The sequence below is a fragment of the Cyrtonyx montezumae genome, unplaced genomic scaffold (assembly GCF_038088225.1).
Source record: "Cyrtonyx montezumae isolate F1298 unplaced genomic scaffold, pur_monq_1.0 scaffold_42, whole genome shotgun sequence".
In the NCBI taxonomy this organism is placed as follows: domain Eukaryota; kingdom Metazoa; phylum Chordata; class Aves; order Galliformes; family Odontophoridae; genus Cyrtonyx; species Cyrtonyx montezumae.
Window position 1 is genome coordinate 419,131 of NW_027072048.1, and position 14,242 is coordinate 433,372.

General features: G+C 53.8%; 2 protein-coding genes across 7 annotated transcripts in view; one reads left to right on the forward strand and one right to left on the reverse strand.

The window, feature by feature from the left end:
* Positions 1–3,859: 3,859 nt before the first annotated feature.
* Positions 3,860–6,041, reverse strand: LETM2 (leucine zipper and EF-hand containing transmembrane protein 2). The gene is given in 8 exon segments (XM_065747181.1): positions 3,860–4,045; positions 4,177–4,281; positions 4,375–4,396; positions 4,664–4,734; positions 4,973–5,119; positions 5,280–5,451; positions 5,453–5,685; positions 6,000–6,041. Coding segments are annotated over 8 exon segments (978 nt in total).
* Positions 6,042–8,952: 2,911 nt separating this feature from the next.
* NSD3 (nuclear receptor binding SET domain protein 3) overlaps positions 8,953–14,242 on the forward strand; it is a 28,146-nt gene continuing 22,856 nt past the window's right edge. For 4 of the 6 annotated variants that reach the window (XR_010622860.1, XM_065747144.1, XM_065747147.1 and 1 more), the window contains exon 1: positions 8,953–9,029. The gene's annotated coding sequence lies outside the window, so the exon portion shown is untranslated. Of the gene's footprint in view, positions 9,030–12,520; positions 12,541–13,312; positions 13,751–14,242 lie in introns of those variants that run through there. The other 2 variants (XM_065747146.1, XM_065747145.1) reach the window with 2 other exon arrangements.

The window sequence follows — 14,242 nt, forward strand, 5'->3', positions numbered from 1 at the left end:
GGGGGGGGTCAGGGTCAGCATCGGGGTTTGATTCACCCTCTCCCTGCCACTGTACTCCTGGGGGGGGTCAGGAGGAGCTGAGCTGTGGACTGGTGGCCCCGTGGGTTCAGCTCTGACCGCAGCAATGAGATGGTTAATGCAGCACGGCTGTGGGTCGCAGCTCTGTCCCATCGGCCCTTTTAAAAGCATCTGCTCTCTGCTATTTCCATGTGTAAATTAAATCGATCAGCTGCGCTCCCCCCTCCTAAATTAAGTAGGGCTTTTAATCAAGTGATTGATGTCAGATCTGCAGCGCGGGGGGAGCAGGTGGGGGGGGGGGGAGGGGGGCATAAATCAGTGCTCTCCCTGGGAGCGGTTTGGCGAAGGGAGCGCTGCAGTGCGTGTTTACATCATCACAAAGTGCTGCTATCACCATCTTCTGCTCATTTCCTGGGGTGAGCGGGAGGGCAATTAAATATGATAATAAGCAGAGCGGCTCCCGCAGCACCGCAAAGGCTCGCGGGGTTGGAGGGGGGGAGGGTCGCGCTGCTCGGCCGGGGGGGGGCACAGGGCTGCTCTCTGCTCTCCCCACGTGTGTAAGCACGTGGGATGGGGAGCCCCACGTTGCACTGTGCTCGGTCAGCCCGCAGTGTGCGTGGGGCTCCCGCAGACCCCGTTGTCCTCTTTCTGTCCTTTTAAAGCCCTCTGCGCAGGACCCAGACGCCCTCCTGGCCCCGGCCCAGGCTCTGCCTGAGCTCTGCTCTGTCTCGCTGCCAGACATCGACGCACCGCGTTTGTAATTCCACCTCGATGCTCTCTCCGTGCAGGTTTGACGGGGGGGGGGGGGATGTGGGGATGCCCCCAGCCCCGTGCCCCCCCCCCCCCACGCGGTGCTTTCAACGCGGCTGTCCCGCTGCACATCGCTCCCTGGCGGCACACGCACACACACACACGCACACACACACACGCACCAGGCGCTGTCAGTCGTGATTTCATCCAAACAAAACATCACTTTCTGACCTGGCCCGGCTGCCCGTGACTCCGCTCCTGTGCTCAGCCCCCGAGCGACCCCACGGCCCCACTCCGTGGAGCGATGCCAAAATCCCGACCTGCTGGGGACGGGAAGAACATCCCCGAGCGTCCCGTGGTCCTCCTGCGTCCTGGTGTGAGGATGTGTGGAGCTGGGATGGGGCTGGGACAGCCCCAGGACCCCTCTGTCTGCGCCCCATAACTCCCGTTCCTCTCCCCACGGGGCTTGGCTCTCCAACCCGTGTCCTACATTATTTTAAGCTGGTGTAAGGCTCGCTCCTCTCTGTTACAAATTTATAACAGAGACAGAAAGCCTGCGAGGAATGTAATGCTCTTATACAGGAGGACATAAATCTCAGCCTCCGTTGTGCTTGAGCCTCACTAAATCACTGCTTTTCCCTCTGAATATTAATCTGCCCTAAAAGTGCTGAGCAGTGCATCTTTCCCGAACGGCTTTGAGGGGTGAGGCCGCTGTGAGGGCCGTGGCACAGCCCCACGGGACACGGAGCAGGGACTGGTGCTGCAGGGATGCTGGGGTGGCTCAGGAGCAGGAGCAGCCCCAGCAGCACCAGCGCGGGGATGCCCAGGGCAGGATGAAGGCCATCAGATGGGCTCTCAGGAACCAAGGGGAGGGCTGAAAGGTGTTTGGCACCGGCGTGGCTGGAAAAGCTCTCCCCATGCCAAAGCACACGCAGCCTTAGAGCTGTGTGCTGTTTAATTTGCCCGAGGTTGCAGAACAGAATGCAGGAACGGATGGGGGCTCTGCTGAGTGCACAGCTGCCTTTCCCCTCCTTTGCTCCTGCGGCGCTGCAGGGCCGGGGCTCCATCCCCCAGGAGCTCTGCAGGTTGGGGGGGGGGTCGGTGTTCAGAGCAAAGCAAGGGGCTGCTCGGGGTCAGCCCCGGCAGGGACTCAGCACACAGAGCTGCCCCCACCCGGGGGTGGCAGTGGGTTTGGGCTGCAGAGTGTGACTGCTGCCACCACGCTGTGCTAGGTGGGACAAGCTGTTCTCCTCCGATGTATTTAAGGGCTGTCAGAGCTGCAGTCTTCCTGAGGAACATCGCCCATTTGTGGGAAATTAAGAGAACTATCTCAATCATTTTCTGCCCACCTCTTGCACTGAAAACCCCAACAATTTGCAGTTAGCTCCGTGCCCTTCCTGCTCTGTGAAAGCTTTGCGAAGCTGTGCTCTGTCCCACGCTGAGCAGGGACACCTGTGGGACCAGCACACCTGGGAAGCATCCCATAATCCCAGGGTGAGAGCAGGAGGGGGCAGCTCCTGCCCTGCAGAGTGCTGCCGGGATGGGGGCTGTGCTGATGAGGATCTCTTCCCTTCCTCAGAGCTGAAAGGTGTCTCCTCCTTGCAGCTGGCACTCGTGCTGTGCCCCGGCAGCTCACCTGCTGCAGTGGGGTTTCTCTGCAGCCCTGGGTCCCTGCTCTGCCTGCAGAAGGTGCAGCCCTGCAGGCTCAGGTAGTTTGGATCCCTGGATTGGGCTGTGCTGGTGCTGAGCTGTGTGGGAGCGGGGGAAAGCAGCACTCTGGGTGTCTGGTTGGTGCTGGAGCACTTTGTTACGCTGTGCTAATGAGTCGTTGGTTCTGTGAAGCTGGGACTCTTCAGCCACGATGGGCACCCTCAGGAGGGCTCCTCCGAGAGGGCACTGCTGGGGAACATTCCCTCCTGCAGCTCCTAACGCTCCTGGAAACAAAAGCGATTTCCCAACCCAGATTTGCCGTTGCAGGGACAGGTGCTGTCCTCTTGGGGCACGCGAGGAGTGGGCTCTGTGTGCTGCACTGCTGCCGTGGGGCTGCACGGAGGGAGCACAGAGTGCAGGGCAAGCGCTGCGTGGTGCTGCTGCCTGCTGGCCGGGAGCTGTGCTGCTGCTCGGAGCCCACCCCGAGCTGCAGAGCCCCAGAACCAGACCCGGAGATGCTTCGTGGGTTTCCAGCGCCGGGAAAACGTTGGCTGAGATCTTCGTAGTAGGAAAACTCGTCCCCTGATGATTGTAATATAAATTATTGACTGCTGGATAAGGGTGGGAGCTCGGGGCAGGGAGCAGAGCTGGAAGAAGTCATCGATATTAATGGTGTTTTTGTGTGCACGTGTTACTGTGGGACAGGGATCAATTCCCTGAGCTACTCCTCGTATGGAGACAGCTCATGAGCTGCAGCTGCTCTGCAAACAGAGGTCTGTGCTCCTGGTCCTGTGGCACAGCCCTGGTTGTGGCAGCTGCACAGCTCCTGAGACGCTCACACGTGTGTTTCTGCCTTCTGAACTGACACAGATACAGACGTTCAGGATTGCTCACTGCTTTTATTACCAAGGCAGAGGTGAAGGTACAGAACTAAGCTTGCAGCTACTGCTGTACTGCCTTCTGCTTTGTTATTGAGAGCCCAAAGTCACAGGTTTAAAGTGCTGATAATGCCCTGACCTTGAGCTGACTGGTTTTTTTTTCTATCTCACTGTTCTAAATGCTGTCTGACCTCTAAATCAGACACAGCACCAGCTCTACCTCTAACCTTACAGTCAGTATAAACATCTACAGTCCATAAAATAATTTCTGAATACTTACATACACCAAAGACAAAAGCTAAAAACAGCTTTCTCAGTATCCTCCTGTGGAGCCTACCAAAATCCAGCAGCTGACGTTGGAGTGCATGAAGAATCATGTATAAAAAAGTCTGAGGGTGGTTGCTATGACACAGTGCTGAGCTGGGTAAGGTTTAACCACGTCTCAGCTTGTGAAATGTGTGGCTCAGCAGGTTGCTGCCTCACAAACTGCAGCAGCAGGACGAGATGCAATGGGCTTTGGCTTTGTGAACCTGGATGCATTGGGTCTTTTAGTTCTGGGCAGTTCAGCCCACGTTCACTGGGATCGCTGAAAAGAAATCACCTTCAACTGAGGAAAATGCACCTGGATTGAAGTTCACTTTGTGTTTTTGCTATTTGCTGACCTTTCTTCCCTGTGCAATGGGGGCACGATCCACCAGGGTCTCCTGATCTTCAGGAATGGGTGTCATCACTTCCTCCATTTCACCCATCTAAGGAAGGATACAGAGCTCGGTACAGGCAGAACTTCACTTGGAGGATCAAAAAACAGGATTCGTGTCACGATGCCTCACTCGTGTAATGGTTGAGCCATTAACCTGAGAGCTTTATTCACATAACTCACCTTATTTTCTGGAAGAGATTGTGGCTTTACATCTATTAAGTGCAAGGCACATGAGAGCAGGAGCAGAGAAGGTGGAACATTCTCTTTTAAGTGCAGATCTAACCACTATTGGGGAAAAAAAAGGAAAAGTTCTTTCATATTGGCTGCAAGACAGTACTTATTGAGAAGTCTTTGTACTTAGAAGATCTTAAGAGCTACCTTGAGTTTGGCTATTGAAATTCTAAGTTACCACAATGAGAAGAGTTTTGAAGTCTTCAGCATATGTACAGAACAGACACTGAAGTGGAAGTTTCCAGCTACTACCAAGATACCAACATCACTACTGACACACAGCCAACGGTGGCAGCTAAGTGCTTTGCATTTCAGACAAGCTGTAGATAATTTAGGGTTTGTTTTCCTCTCCCAGTGCAGGAAACACACTGCTGCATCTGATCTTGCTCCTGCAGTTCATGAGCACACAGACACAGCCCCATAGCAGCTTGGTCACAGCATGGTGGTCCCTTGCAAGAACTTTGCTAATTCCAGCTTTGCATTTAATTTCTTTTTCTGCTTTTCTTCCTTAAGAAGTAAAGCATAATTAGAACTTGCACTGGAAAAAGTCAAGAAGGGAGAGGGGTTGGGAGACAAAGATGAAAGAAAAACTTCATTACCTAAAGCAAACAGGTTTTAATTACAGTAAGAAGAAAAAATTGTGCTTTCTTGCTCGGTATTTGCTGTATAACCTTCACATATTTTTGGCTTGTCTAGGAACAAAACGTGAATGTAACTACACTGCTGGCATCTCAGAGAACAACACAAACCTTTTTTTGACTGTCTCAAATGTTGAGGGCAGCATTTCAGGAAAGAGTTTCAAGAACACCAGTAACAGAAACTCCATGAAGGGGACAATGATAAACACCAGGAAGGGAAACAGCCAGAAAAGATCTGGACAAGTCCTCAGCAACTGTACAAAGAAGAGCACAGCAGAAGTTATTATTCAGCTGGAGGGGAAAACAAAAGAATTGTCCCAAAGCACAGAAACCAAATGGTTAAATGTCTTTAGCTACAGTAAGTCACTTAATGCACCATTTTAGCAAGGTGCTGTTTGTGTGTCCAGCACTCACCCTTCGCCTCTCTCTCCTAATGAGGACCTGACCATGCAGCAGCCTCCACACCATCCTGGCAGCAACCTTAGTGTCAATGCAGAGCAAGTGGAGCCCGTTGTAATAATGCCTCGGTTCACCCACGATGTTTTGGTGCCAGGACTCTTTCCCTGCGGGGCTCTCTGTGCCTCGTGCTGGTATTTGGGTGGTCCTGGGGTCCCCGGAGCACACAGATGGATGTGTGGAAGGATCGCACGACTTCAGATGCAGAGTGAGGTGGGGGGGGGTCCGGTGGGCGTACACATATCCAATTTAAGTGCAAATCCACCAGCTGCACCAAAGCAATCGCTGGAGAGCGTGGAGAGACGGAGTGCACGAGCAGGTGGGAGCCTCGGAAAGCAGAGAGGGGGTTAAGGAAAGCACGGTGCTCCGCGGCCGAGCATTACACGCAAATTCGCGTCCCTGGAGCCACGCCCCGTGAAAATAACCTCCCGGCTGCAACAAGTCCAGCTGAGGGGGGGGGCAGAGCAACGCGAGGCCTCGGGCCGCCCGCGGAGAGCCCTTCCCCGCGGGGTGAGGTGCGGAGCTGCACAAACCCATCAGATGAACGCAGCGCTTACCGCTCGCCCGGCGATCCCGGGTCCTTACCCGGGCCCGGCCAGCTGCGCAGGGTCACGGTGCGGCGGGGCCGTCCCCCCCGGCCCGGGGTCCCCTCCTCGCTCCGCCGCCCTTACTCCCCACGGAGCATCCGCCCGCGGCCTCGGTCCGCCGGGGCGGTCCCATCGCGCCCCGCTGGCGGCGCTCTATCCCGGCTCGCGGAACTCTATGGTTGCCACCGCCTCTGCGGCGGGAACCAATCAAATCGACGGCGGAAGGGCGGGGCGGGCCGTGACCCGAGGTGACCCTAGAAGCGGCTTCTCATTGGCTGCGAACGTGACGGCAACGCGTAAGGGGCGGGGCTTGGCGGGCGACGTCGTGGCGGGAAGGCGTGACGTGAGGAACCACGTGGCGCGGCCCGAGGGACGCGGCCGTGGGTCGCCCTGGGAGCCGTGCGGGGGTCCCACGGCCGAGCGGAGCAGCATGAGCGGTGCTTTCAGATGTCCTTCCCCGCGGCCCGCTGCTGAGGAGGGCTGCGTGGGTTCCTCGTGTGCCTGCAGGGCTGGGAGCAGGTCTGTGTGCCTCGGCGTGAGCCCTGAGCTGTGCGTGGGTGCTGCGAGGCCCTGAGTGTCTGTGTCTGGGTGATGTTGTGTCACCCTCAGCACAAAGCGTTTGTAGAGAGGGGCAGGTTTTTCTCGTGGGTGTTGAGACGGGTGAACAGTGTTTAATGTAAGTGAGAAATGGAAGGAGCACCACCCGGAGTGCCTGAGGTGTGCACTGTGGACTTGTTGCCTCTCTGTTGCCCGTTGGTTGGAGCACACATTGCTGGTTCAAATTTGGGGGACAAAAGCACCCTATTGTTAATCCAAATTCTTTATTACTTTCAAAACCACCTCTGCATTGCTAATGCCGTGAAGCAGTTCAGATCCTGACGGTGATTTCACCATGGAGTACACGTTCTGGACTTCGTTCTGTGTGAATGAGGGCCAGGTGCTCTTGGTTTTAAGGAGACCCATGCAGGTGTGCTCCAATGCTTAGGAGCTCTGTGCGATTTGGGGCACAGCTCCTGGAAGCAATTACAAGGCATTATTTAAAGCAGAGCATTCTTCAGGGAGGGCACAGCACCTCTTTGGTTGCTGAGTAACATTGTTTTCTCTCTGGGTTATTGTAAAGCACTCCAGTGTGTGGCATACAAGGAACGCTGGGGTCTGCTGCTGGTGGAGCTGTGGTTGTGCGTCGGCCTGAGCTGCTCAGGACTGCTGAGAGCAGGAGTGCGGTGTCTGGGGAGGAGGCAGAGCCCCGAGAGCCCTGGGGCCGGAGGGGAGCAAAGAGCTCATTCCGAGCATTGTGCTGCGGCAATAGCAGGGGCTGCCGGGTACAGTCAGTGCGGGCTGAGCCGCGGTCCCGATAAGCATCGCTAATTGCTTGTGAGTGCATGTTCTCCCAGCAGCTGTTTGTGCCTTCCTCGTAGTCCCTACGTGCAGCGGGAGTAAAGAATGTGTGCTTAACAGTTCCGTGTTCGCAGTCTTTAATCGTTTCTCATGGTGGGCAGAGGTTATCAGCTGCTCGCTCACTTTTGCTTTCACCTCGATTTTAATGAGCTAAAACTTGCTTTAGCTCTGTGTGCAGTTTCTTATTCGTCAGATCGTTTCAAAACAATAGCAAAAATTATCAGGGACGGGGAGAAAAGAGTGCGAAAGATGGAGGAATGGGAGAGAAAGGGAGGAAAGCAGGGATTCCTGTCAGCACGCTGGTTAGTTGTGAAGGAAACGTGTCGTCATCCCTTGACTACCTCAGCTGCAAGGACCCCAGTAATGGTAAGCAGTTTGAGCTGCAGCATTTCGAGAGGACAGGAGGGAGAGCGTGCCTTTTCTAGGTCACCTCCATTTTTGATGGCTTATTGCGATTAAGAAGGAGCAGAATGGCCTTTTAAGTTCACTTTATTGCAGCAATTACCCCCTCCCCCCGCCCCCCAAGCACAGAAGAAAAGCACCTCATTATTGCGGGCGCTGGGCCTCAGGGCTCTGGGCAGTGCTGTGAATTTGGGAATCACTGTTCAGTCTTTGTTCAGTGACTCGTGAAGCTCTTCTCTCTTCAGTTTCCTCTTTCATGTCGGATCATGTCTCTCTTGCTACCTAAAGCATTGTGTTTTATTGTCTGATGTTTTTCCTCTGCTGGCGGACGTCGGACTATCTTTCCACCTTGTTTACTTTCTTGTGCTTCTCTTGCTTTCCAATTTTATTTTGCACGCTAATGTTTTTTTTGTTTTGCTGCAGGAAAGATTTATTGTGCAGTTTGGTTGCGTTTTCTTCCGTGAAAGAAAAATTTTGAGGGTTGTGGAGGAGGGGAATTAATTGCATTTCTGTGCGTAATATTTCAGCCAAATTAGGGTTAGGAACTGTTGAAGATGATGGCTTTTTCTTTCTCTATCCAGCCCACGTGCCAGACCTCGGGAGGTCAACCCATGATCGTGAAGGCATGCTGGAATCTCCCCCCGCAGGACTGGTGTTTTTTTTTCCCAGGCCTTGTGCCATCCAGTAGTAATGAAACGCATCTCAGCTGCTGCTGCTGCGCAGGTTTCTAACAGCAGCACAGAGGAGCGGCACGACGGGCTGCTGTGCTCCCAGCGGTGAGCGTGCCCGCCTGGCTCGGCACGCTGGCGCTCGTGGGGCTGAGGCAGTCCCGGGGCGGCAGGACTACAGCTCCCATGGTGCTTTGCGGCGGGCGGCCAATGGGGGCGCGGAGGGGCGGTGGCGGTGCGCGCATGCGCGGCGGCGCCGGCGCGGGGCGGGGGGGAGGAGGAGGAGGAGGGCGCGGAGCGGGGCCGGGACGCGGGCCCAGCGGCACGGAGCGCCGCCTTCCCCCGCCGCCAGCGGTCGCCCGCGCCCGCCCGCGCCCCGCCGAGCGCCTCCCGTTGGCCGCCGCGCCGGCCGGGAGCGGGCGGTGGGGGGGCGGGCGGCCTCCCGGGGTGGAGCCCGGCGCCAGCGGCGGGGGCGCGGAAATCGAGGCCGGGGCTCCGTCGGGCCTGCTGCCGCGGGAGGAGGCGGGCGGCCCCCCCACCCCGCCGTCGCCGCCGCCGCCGCCGCCGCCGCCGCCGCCGCCGCCGCTGCCGGCCTTTGTCTCCGCTGGGCTCGGAGGACGCGGCGGGGGCAGTTAGAATGGAACAGACTGAAGGTGAGGGCGGCGGGGGCGGCCGCGCCGTCCGCCTGGGCTCGGAGGGTCCGCGGCCGCCATGTTTGCTGCGGCGCGGCCCCGGGCCGGGAGGGGACACGGGGGACACGGGGCCCGGCGGCACCGCGCGCTGCCGCCCCCGAGCGGACCCCGCTTCGGGGCTGGGGCCGGGCCGTCCCCGGAGAACCGGGCCCGGTGTCGCCGTCCGTCCCGGCCGTGCCTCCCCGGGGCTGTCAGCGCGGCCTGAAGGTCTTCAGCGAAGATCTCGGCGGTGAATTCGTTGTGTCTCTGCTAAACCAGAGGCAGCGCGCGAGCACGGCTGTAGGAAAAGATCGTAGTCTGTGTCGGTGCCCTTTCCGGGCTTCCTGTGGCTGGTGGAGATGCGCGGAGAATGTTTTGTTGGTTGAATACGTTTGTGTTGTTAAGGCAGCGCTCAGAGGTCGCTCCCGCACACAAACGTGTGCTGTGTGAGCTGAGTGCAGGGGGTGGTGATCATCAAGTGCATGTTTTGGTTTCATACAACTCGTGCATTTCTCAGTTCTGCAGCTTTGCCTCGCTCTGAAGCGGTACACATGAGATGCATTACTGCTGCTGTGCTGGCTTTGTTGTGTGATGCATGTCACTATTCTTACAATATTTGGAATTGACAGGGGTTGGACTTTGGTTTTATGTGGTCATCAGCTTCTGAGCCTCCCCAGAGAACAAAAGAGTTTCCTCCATGTTCTCATTTCAAGCCCGAGGCTCCTAAAAGCAAATGAGTGCTCTAAACTCAGCTTACTGCTTTTTTGTTTCACTGCATAGGATTGTTATTGCTGCTGTCCGAGTTGCTTCTTTCCATTTCCTCATGGGAAACTTGTTAAGAGTTGCCTTATCAAAGCCATGACAGACGTGACTGTTTCTTCTGGCACTCAGAGCCCTTAAAAAGGTACACAGGGAAGTAATCGGCCTCAGCACATGCTTTAAGGCATTGAGACAAGTTTGTCAAGACGCCTCTGATTCACCACCTAGTCTCTGTTGGCACAGGCCAGCTGAAGGCAGGAGGAATCCTCAGGCTGCAGCTCTCTTTGCTCATGAATCTGCATGCAGCTGAAAGCTGAGCCTTGTCCTCATGGATGGATGTAAAAGTTTTCTTATGTGGTTTGTAGGGTGTCCAGAACAAAGTGGGACAGAGCAGACTACAAATACTGGATGCAGGGCTGTGAATAATCATTTTACTTCTGTCTGTAATTCATGTTGTTTGAACACAGCAGGAAGGTATTTTGAAAGGAAGTGTGGAAATGTGACAGAATTCGTCTCCACCTCTGAAACCCAACGGCCTGCTCTGTTTCCACCCAGCAGCTGTGTTTGTAAACAGAGAGAGCAGTGAGCATGTGCTGGGGTGGCTGCTGCATGGATCAGAGCTCTGAGAGGAGCGGTGCCAGCACAGCACAGATACAGGCACGCACTGGGATGGAACAGTGCAGAACATGACAGTGAGTGCGTGCAGTGACTCAGGTAATGAAGGGGCAGTAGGACACGAGCAGGTCGGAGTCTCTCTCAGATTGAGGTCTGCTGGTTGGCTCAGGCTCGGTTGTGCACAGAGAGCCTGGAACTTCTGCTTTCGAGGCTGTGACAGAAAGCACAGCTCAGGCTGATGAGGCAGTGGCACGTAAGCCTGACTCAAAGCACCGCTTTTTGTTGTCAGTGAGCCAGCAGGACAGCTTCTGTTCTCAGAGCAGATACTCCACACCTCCGTGTAAGGCCCCGTCCTTAAGCAGTGTCTCAGATTAAAGTGCTGAAGCAGTTGTAGGCAGCCTTGGCCGTGTGGTGCTCATCAGCAGTTGGCAGAAAGCAGTAACCTCAGTTCAGAAAGGGTTTATGGAAACGCTGTTGGAAGTGCTTGCGTGCCACGCAGGTTTTATCAGTGCACTGTGGCAGACTTGTGGCTCACTGTGGCTCACTGGCTGTGTCTACTGCTGGAATGTGTGCAGTGGACTTTAATGAGCAGCTCTCAGTCAAGCTTGGAAGCTCAGATGGGAAGTGAAACACGTGGGGTGTTGGTGTAAGTCAGCATGTGGTAGGAGCTCTGCTAGGCTGACCCACTTCACCTGGAAGTGCACACATCCTTTATTTTGTTTTTCCTCAGGTTCTTTGCATTCTGACTCTGTACTCACTTGGGCAGTGCCTGTGTGTAGGCTGTGTTTGTAAGCAGTGCCCTTATCAGTGACAGGTCCTGGTTTCCTTCTTGGTCAGATCCTCCAGTGGTGGGAAAGGGCAAGTTTGGGACTAGGTGCCTGCAAACAATCTCCTTTTCTTTCATTAAGAAATTAAGTTGCTGTGCTGTTTCCAAATTCTTTTCCAGTACTACTAAAAAGTATCCGCTTCACACTTGAATTGCTCAGTATAACTGCTCTGTATTCTTATCTTTTGGCTGTGTTCTGGCGTTGTATCAGAGCAGTATCTATTGCAGGTTGTTCTTGAAAGCTACGTGCTCATGTGGGGCTCTGACAATGTCATGGCTGTGCCCGTGGGGAAGAACTTACACTGCCTGAAATGCTTTGCTGTGAGCTCAACACATAGCACTGCAGGTTGGCTGCTCTTGTGTTTTTAGGTAGTGCTCCTCTGCTGAGGAAGGCCAGGTATGGCTCTCTTGATGCTGTTGGTGGCTCTGTGATACAGTGGCATGTTCTTTGCATTGGAAATTTCGAGTGACTTTTACTTAATAATCCTTCCTTTAGGTTTGAATGTTGATTCCAACATGTTTAGGATTCATTGTGTTGCTATCAGCAGCTGCAGAGGCTGCAGGTTGGCTCTGACAGCACTTCAGTGGGCAGCTTAGAAATGAGCAGGCTGATGCAGAGATCTGGAAAAGCTGGGTGTGTTAATGGTGGCGACAGGACAGGACTGGGGAGGAGGAAGTCCTTGGTGATGTAAACTCTGCAGGAGGAGAACAACTCTTTGGGCTCTAAGTCTTGAGAGGAGCTGCTGGGTTAAGCACAGAGATGTAACGAAGCAGGTGCAGAAGTTGTCCCCATTGTGAAACACAGACCGGAATCGAGGTCTGTTTTATGCAGCTGAGCTCCAGAGAGGAAGTACTTAAAGAAAAAATAGTTTAAATATATGTGTTTACTGACTCCTAAATCCACTTTAAGTAGTGTTTTGAAGTTTGCTAACCCACAAGTTCTTTACGTAACAAGATAAAGAGCTCTGATAGCTGCCCCTGCCACCCCGCTCCCGTTTCTGCCTGTGGAGGATGGTCACAGCTCTGGGAGCTGTTCCAGCTGTGGATGTGCTGTGAGGAATGATACAGGGGGCTCCTCCCTGTCCCTGCACCATGGGCAGACTTTGACCTGGAGGGCTCTGTGTGCAGGAGATAAGGCGCTGTCATTCAGGTTTGAATTCTGTCCATGTTGCATCTGGGTCTCATTCCCAGCACTTGGTGAGATGGCTTTGCCAGAGCGTTAGCAGAGAGCTCCTGCTTCTCCACACGAGCTGCATTTCTGCCACTGTGCCTGTGTCAGCCCTTCTGAGCAAAGTAAGCTGTGCTGGCTGTGTTCGGGTAAGGGCTCCTGGCTGTGTTGGTCAGGTGTTGCTTCACTGCATAGCTCTGGTGTGGTCGTGGCTGAAATGCTGCACAGCATGGCTCGTTTTATATCCCAGCCTTTAAAGTGTGGAAGGTGTCACAAGAGAAGACAGAGATGCAGTGTAATGGAAGCATCTCTTCCTATTTAAGAGAGATGGGGTAGGGCAGTGTTGCTGAGGTAAGGACAGGAAGGCTTGTGAGGGTGTCAGGTGCTGACGGTGCTGTCCAGGTGAGGACGAGTTGTGCAGGAGGGCTCCTTTGTTTTCCCCTGTTTTTCCATGAAATGTTTGCTGCTGTTTCCATTCTTAGCCTGACTTAGGAGCAGGGAAACGTAAAGCATAATTACTGAAGTAGCATGTGGCATAAACCACGTTCTGCCTCTGGTGCGCTGCACGGCGACTTGCTTTGTGCACTTCAGCTCTCTGCAAGGTGTCTGTTCTTTGTCATCCTGATAGGACCACAGCTGGTGTCCTGGGGTGGACCACTGAGGGTTACCTGGTTTGCTATTATCACTAGTTCTAAACTAGCTGGGTCTTTGCACTTCTGGAGTATTTGGGTAGAAGACAGTGAATCGGTTCCTCTTCAAAGTGAAAACAAAATGAGAAAATGGAATAACTCAAAACTTTCTTAACCCATTTCTGCTTTGCCTCTGTTCATCCAGCAGTGGGTGTGCTGGGTGACTGAAGCACTGTCGTGGGCTTGTAAGATAAGTAATTGGGTTTTTTGAAGTATTTGGAAAGAAAGAAAGAAATTGATTCTGATTTAAGTAACCATTTAAAAATGCCCGGGGTGAAACTTCTTCCCAGTGGGAGAAATCTGTTGTTTGCTCTTTGGTTTGGCAGATGTAAAGGAGCAATTAATTTGTAGATAGAGCAAACAGTTCCACTTCCTCTTCCTGGAATGGGTGGTGGTGGTTTGAGGCTGGGTGACCCTGATAGGCAGTGCTGCTCACCACGTCTGTCCCTCCCACCAGCAGCAGTGCTTCTTGTTGGCTTTTGTGGCTGGGGAAAAAGATGATTTTATGCCACAAGATTTAAAAGTTACTGCAATTAGCAAACTTTGCTGTAAAGCATTGTGCTGTTAGGTTGTTTCCCTAAGTCACGTAACTGTGGTGACGTGTGCCCCTGGTTGACTGTGCTGGGCAGAGAGGATGAACACAAATGTGAGTATAATCCAAGGACAGAGCTGACAAAGCATGTGACAACAGCATCAAGGGATCGAGGTGCATCGGGGGGTAAGAATTTGATGGGGTGCAGGTTCTAACGGTGAGAAGTGGGATGTGTTAGGGTCATTTCCAACCCCGACCTGAAGGCCATGGTAACCCTCCTTTGTGCCTGCACAGGGGCAGAATAAATAACACAGAGCTGTATTTACTTTGGAAGGGCTAAATTGACCTTGCAAACTTCAATTTCTTTGGTGTAGTTCAGGTCACTGTACGTTTCTCCCTCTTGGACACTGCCATTATTAAAACAAAACTTTCAGCCACTAGTCAAATTTCCAGAATCAAACTTTTTTGTCTGTTTTTTTAACCCTTTAATACAAAGCAGACAACTGAAGGAGCACGACATCTTTCTCATCTGTAATCTAATTCTGTGCACCAGCTTTTGGAGATTTCTGCTGTGCCAGCGTAGGGAGAGTGCGTGGTTTTGGTCCC